Below are 6382 nucleotides of genomic sequence, written 5' to 3' on the forward strand. Positions count from 1 at the left end.
GGAACGCGATTAGATCCTTCTGGTTGTTTTCTCGAGGATCAGAGAAAAGTAGGAACCCTAATCTTTATTCTAAATTCTAACTCCTTATGATTTATTTAAAATTCAGCCTTTTGGCTATCCTAGGGGTTACTAGGGCTGCTCTAGGCCCCTAGGTCTGCCACCCTAAACCCAAAACGTATCTCCCCCTCCCTCTTGATCCCTAAATCGAGCGGTATTTTTCGTACTCCTACACGTATCCAAAAAAATCTAAACGGGGGGAGTGATCCTCAGGGAATTCCACGTAGCTCGGTAAATTTGGCTCATAACCGGGAATTCCCTTCGGTCTCCGCATCCCTAACGTTCCCGATCCTACTAACTCCTATTACGCCTTTCTCTATAATTCTCGGGTTTTTACCCACATGAGCTGGGGAGTTATTCTCCCGATTACTCTAATTTCCCTATTTTCTTTATCCTCACTTATACCTAAGCCTCTCTCGCTCTCTCTCTCTCTCTCTCTCTTGGCGCACTCACCCCTTTCTGGATATCCCCTTCAGATCCGGGATGTTTGAAGGAATTCTTGAGAATTCCTTACAATCTAATTATTTACTAGCTTTGGTTCTCGATTGCACAAATATCAAATGATAATTATTGAATATGGAGATCCGCGAAACAGCATGACTTTCACTTTTCACTTTCCTCGAGAAGAGAGAGCAAAACATATATCCGGATGAAGACCCAACCATCCCCAAAACCGAAAACACTCGAAGCGCCAACGCGCACGCGCAACGAACTATTTGAGTCCCAAATAGTCGCCGCGCGCGCCGGAGACAATCGTGTGCGCCTGGCCGGAGCGGAGAGGGCCGAACCTCCGTTCGTGAAAACAGAGAGGGATATTCCGACTTCCGTCGCAATACCCCTCATGTAAAGAAAGGCTAGGTAGTTTCCAATGAACGGCATTGGAACTAAACAGGGGGAGACGTCGTCCGTATTGCAGTAGAGGTAGTTGGGTGGAGAAGGCTTCTTGATGAACTAATTGTATGATTCTAGTTTCTGCTGCTTGGAGTTCTTGGAGAGTGAGATGTTTGTGTGAGAGCCTCTAATGCCACCTGAAACATCGTGCTGTGATCCGTTTCACTTTCTCAAAGGATGAATATTGATAGAGAAATGCATTTTTGAGAGTGTGAGTTATGTAGAGACAGGTTGCCTTCTTCAGTTCCGGTAATTCTGTGGGTCGTGCGATATGTAGATGGGGCCAGTGCTCTTCAGATAATTAAAGCCATTAGAGTCCATGTAGCCAGCGGTGGTTTTTCAAGCAATCAAAAGCCAGTTGACCTCTGGATACTGCGTCTGCGGGATTGTCGTGCGTGCGTACATGTCTCCATTCGATGTCCTTGGTGATTTCTTGAATTTGAGCCACTCTGTTGGCTACAAATCGTTGGAGCAGATGAGAATGAGTCTTGATCCAGTGGAGACCAACAGTCGAATCGGACCAAAAAATTTCTCGTTGAAGTATGAGTTTCGTTGATGTTACGGTATCATACAGCTTGGAGAGCAATTCCCTGGCACAGGGTTCTAATGGAGGAATCGTGTGTGTGCCCTTGAGAGGTGTTATCCGAGATTTTGCGCAGTAGAGATTGACCTGGACCTTTCCATTGTCTTCAATTGATTTAAAGTAGATGCAGGCGCCACAGGCAGCTTGGGTGGCATCACAGAAGCCATCCAATTCTAGACATTGAAGATTCTTCGCGGCTTGGCGCTTGAATTGCATCTTATTCAGTAGGGGAAGCTGTGATGCAAATTCATTCCATCTGGTATGAGTTTCTGATGGTGTGGAGTCATCCCAATTGCGCTTCAGCCTTCAGAGTTCTTGCTGAATGATTTTAGCATGTGTGACCACTGGATTTAGGAGTCCAAGTGGATCAAAAATGCGTGCTAAATCCGATGCAATGGTTCTCATCGTGATGGTGTTCCTGGTGGCAATGGGATTGACGGTATACACAATACTGTCCGGTTGTGAATCCCAATGGATTCCGAAAGTCTTCAATGTGGGATTGTCACCTCCAAGTAACTGGAGATTGACTGTTGACTCTGAGTGCCCTTGGAGAACTTGGTGAGAGTTGGAGGCACACTGCCGTAGGTTGAAACCACCTGCTTTTAGCAAACTGATCATCTCGTCTCTGAGGATCAGGGCCTCTTCAAGTGTAGAGGTTCCAGTAAGAAGATCGTCAACAACGAGATTTCGCTTCAATCGTGGTGCTGCAAACGGAAATTTGCTGTGTTCGTCGTCTGCCAACTGGTGAAGGCATCTGACTCCGAGAAATGGAGCGGAGGACAGTCCAAACGTAACTGTCTGTAATTTGTATGTGGTGATTGTTCCCTGTCCCCTGTTCGCGCCAGAGGATCCGTCGATACTTGGTGTCTTCAGGTCTGATAAGCACTTGGGGATACATCTCGATGTCACCAGTGAGTATATAGTTGCGGAGTCTAAATCGCAGTACCAATGTTAGGATGTCGTCCTGAATGATTGGGCCGACCATCAGGGCGTCATTGAGTGAGACACCCGCACTAGAACGTGCTGAACGGTCGAATACCACTCTGGTCTTGGTGGTGAAACTGGTCTCCTTGAAGACTGCATGATAGGGAAGGTAGAAGCCATCTTCTACCTCTGCTTCGGGTTTCTTCATGTGGCCCAGCTGCTGGTATTCCGTGATGACCTTGGTGTAGTCCTCGGCGAGTTTTGGGTTCCATTGGCATTTTTTTTTCTAATGAGAGGAATCGACGTTTTGCTTGGAGGAATGAGGTGCCAAGCTGATCCTTTTTTTCATTGAACGGAAGTGCCACCACATACCGGCCTTCTGGATTGCGTGATACGTGTTTTTGAAAATAGGCTTGACTGGCTACTTCAACCTCTGATTGTCGGCTCTCACTGAGTCCCATGTCTCCAATTTCTCAAAATTTCTTAAACTCATTAATAATTTCGGTGAAATGACATTTTGCTTGATAGTCATCGGATTCGTCATTCATACTACCAGAGACAATCCAACCAAATAATGTATTTTGAAGATAAATGTCTCCTGCGTTGGGGAGTTTAACTTGTCCTATACTAAGAATAGAGATGGAGGTACTGGAACCCAACAAGATCCGGATTGGTGCAGGTATGTGGAAATTCGAGTCTGCTAGGGGTAAATTCCTTGGAATGTTCACTGATTCACGATCAATCTGATCACTAGGTACGAGAGATGAGATTCTGGGAACTATTAGAATACTCAATACCTTTTTGACGTTGTTCTGTTGAGAAGAGATCGGTGTCTAGATCCTATGATGAACAGTTGTAGAGAGTTCATTCAGAGCTCCAACGGGAATAGAGCAGGTTAGCTTTTTGTTGCCCAGTTCAGCATCCATTCCATGAATGATGAAATTCTTTGTCGAGGCGGTGTCAATTAGAGCAAGACAGTGAATAGGTTGATGATTTTTATTTAGCAAATTCATAATGGCGGTGGGGAACATGTCTTGTCTTGATGAATCCAGTGGTCGAGAGATGGCTGATTTGATTGGGGACAGTGGGACTGGAGAGGCTAGTCAGGCACTGGTACTAGCTGATGCTGTTGGAGATTGCTTGTCATAGTATGGAAGAGAATGATGCCTTGCTTCTGGTTTATTACCCCTCTTGCAATAGATGTTTGACTTACATTCCTTTATCCCATGTGCTTTGACTAGGTAATTGAGACAATGGATATGACTGAAGATAAGTTTCTTGCGAGTTTCAACATCCATATCTGTGAATTTAGAACACTCGTAAATTCTGTGTTCTTCTGAACAGACTGGAGATCTCATTGGAGAATTGGTGAGGAAGGCTTGAGCTCTTATTGTTTCTGAAGGGCTGGATCTGGCATAGTATTGGCGCTTGATGTATGGATTTTTTCGAGCAAAGTCTTTGTTATGCGATGACTCGTTCTTGTGCCTGGTATTTTTTGGTGCGTCTGCATTTTTTGCACAAATGCCACGCTTTAAAAGGAAATCCAGGAGTTGCTCGTGTTCTGGCATCTCCTTCCCTTCTATGAGGGTTTCCCATTGAAATACGAGGTCTTCATCCTGTTGGTCAAGAATGCTTGTACATATGATGCCATTCAATTGTTCCTTTGCTGTACCAAAACCACTGATGGAGCGTAATTGTTGGCCCACTGCGTTGACAAGGTCGATGAGCGATTTATTTTCTCTATTCTTTTTCCCAATCTTCAAAAGGTGAGAGCAATGCCGTCGGAGAGCTTGCCTGGGAATATCAAGATTTTTGTCGAGGAGGGCCCAAGCTGCGTCGTATTTCATGTCCGTGATGTCCAGGGCTTCAATGGCTTGAAAAGTTTCTCCTTTGCAGCATGTTTGTAGATATTGGAGCCTAATGACTTTATCAGCGTGACTGGGCAACCGAGCGTTGAACTGATCTCTGAAGGGCCTGTATGTTTCGAATCGTCCATCAAAGGTTGGTAATGTAATTTCAGGCAATGTCATATTGAAATTTGTAGAATATACATTATGAGGTGATGTCGGCTGTGTTGATGGTGATGACATTGTGGGTGTATTTTTTTCTTTTATGAGGCGTCTCATCCTAACTGCCACTAATTCGTAATTCTCTTCGATGGTGTCACCTTCTCTGGTGTTGATTTCTGCGTTCTCGATGTCGAGCTCGAGGGGTGTCTTGCTGCTTCGCTCCCATTCAGCGAATTTCTCCGTTAGAGTTTTCAATTTTCCCTCTATGAGCTCGACTATTGTATCTCGTGTATGTCCATCCAAAAACGTTTTACATCTTGTCAGTTGTGATTTGAAAGTCGTGCGGGCGCACTTCATATTCTCTATATGAGCCATTTCGGGGTGTGTTCGACTTCTGGGCGGACTGTATGAGATCTGTGACGGAATTTTGAGCCATCCCGCCACCTCCGACTCTGAATAACAAAAGGGTATTTATTAGACAAAGAGGGAGAGAGAGAAACTAATAGAGACCCCCGAGCTACCTTCCAAATCCGGGAAAAATCTTAATCCAAGCTACTTTAGTATTTCGCGATAAAAATCAATGAAAGCTACCTTTTCGCAATAGAAATGGATTAGAGTTACCTGCTACCTAAATCCGGCGGAATAAACCTCGCGGAAAACCGCAATTAGATCTAACGGTTGCTACCTAATGAGTATTATGTTTTAGGGAATTTTGGGCAGCAAGAAAGGCCATTTCACGACAAATAAAATGCTGTAAAATAAGAGGATAAAAATTAAGATCACGAATTGGTTTAACGTTTGAGATAATAAGTATAAAGTTTTGAGTTAGAGTCAGTATTACTAAGCTAGTACCTGGAGGTCTCCTCACGATAAATTCGGTTGAGGGTCGGGATAATACCGTGGAATACTCATGGACAGGATAATGTGCTACCCGGTGTTACCTGCAACCCTTCTTTGAGTTTATCGGTCATGTGAGTACAAAGGTCGAGTTGAAATACTTGCGCTCCCTCGCGCGAGAGTGTTAAGGCTTTCAGTTGGAAGGCCGTGGAGACAATCATCCAATTGTTGAAGCGTATCGCCATTTGGGTAAAAATTTACGGTTTTAGTTTAGTTACGGTTTGCGTTGCGAAAATCCTAACGCAGAGTACCTTTGGCAGAGAACTCCCCGATTCGAGTCGCGAATAGAATCAAAAACCCCTCGAAAACCCCAGGTAATTAGCTAACTACTATAAGATATGGATTACAGGCAATAATTTAAGAAAAATAATAATAAAGAAAGAAACCTGTAATATTTAAGAGTTTCGAATATGTCGCGCCCTAGTCCCGCGAAAGATAGTACGCGTTGCCACCACCACGCCAGCGCCGCATGGGCGAACCCGCAAAATTCCTCACCGCGACGCATGTTACGTGTCCTACCCAAGTTACTAGCAGGACACTAGCGCTGTTTGGATTATTGAGCGCCAGATTTTGAAAACGGGATCCGTGAGCCGCTAAACCTCTGATGAGGACTCTACCGAAGTTGATTGGTTCAGGTCGAGATCAATTGAATTAATGAGTTATTCAATAATAAATAATGACACAAGTGCTTAAGGGAGCACATTAACACGTTTATTTATTAAGATCAAATTTGAAGAAAAGAATTTCACACTGGAACATATAATCCGTAGATTTTAATTAAACTAATGGAGAGAAGCTTCTAGCAGAAGACTTGAAAAAGAACTAACTTATCTTAGTCTGAAATTCTAAGGGTGGGTCCAGTAACCCCCACTAGTCCAAAAGTGGCGCACGCAACCCTGGCCCAAGGGAAAGGGGCATGTTAAATCCTATGAGAAAGAGGGAAACAAGGAGAGCGCGTGATGTCACAGTTTTCCTCAGAGAATTCCAGGATTCTCTGTTCAGCAGGACAATGCACAAAGGA

The 6382-nt window shown here is 44.2% G+C and overlaps 1 protein-coding gene across 1 annotated transcript; it reads right to left on the reverse strand.

The window, feature by feature from the left end:
* Positions 1–3288: 3288 nt before the first annotated feature.
* Positions 3289–4839, reverse strand: LOC135169785 (uncharacterized). Its single transcript, XM_064135082.1, has 2 exons — positions 3567–4839; positions 3289–3521 (listed from the first exon to the last, which is right to left on the reverse strand). The coding sequence occupies exons 1-2, from the start codon at positions 4837–4839 to the stop codon at positions 3289–3291; spliced, it is 1506 nt and encodes a 501-aa protein (XP_063991152.1).
* Positions 4840–6382: the final 1543 nt, after the last annotated feature.

This window comes from Diachasmimorpha longicaudata, chromosome 15, assembly GCF_034640455.1.
Source record: "Diachasmimorpha longicaudata isolate KC_UGA_2023 chromosome 15, iyDiaLong2, whole genome shotgun sequence".
Lineage (NCBI taxonomy): Eukaryota > Metazoa > Arthropoda > Insecta > Hymenoptera > Braconidae > Diachasmimorpha > Diachasmimorpha longicaudata.

What these genes read in the sequence shown, in the direction of transcription:
- LOC135169785 (XM_064135082.1), bottom strand. Translation starts at nt 4,839, where the DNA reads ATGGCTCATATAGAGAATATGAAGTGCGCCCGCACGACTTTCAAATCA. An exon ending in AACAGCATCAGCTAGTACCA is followed by an intron (nt 3,522 to 3,566) that starts GTGCCTGACTAG and finishes CAATCAAATCAG; the next exon opens with CCATCTCTCGACCACTGGAT.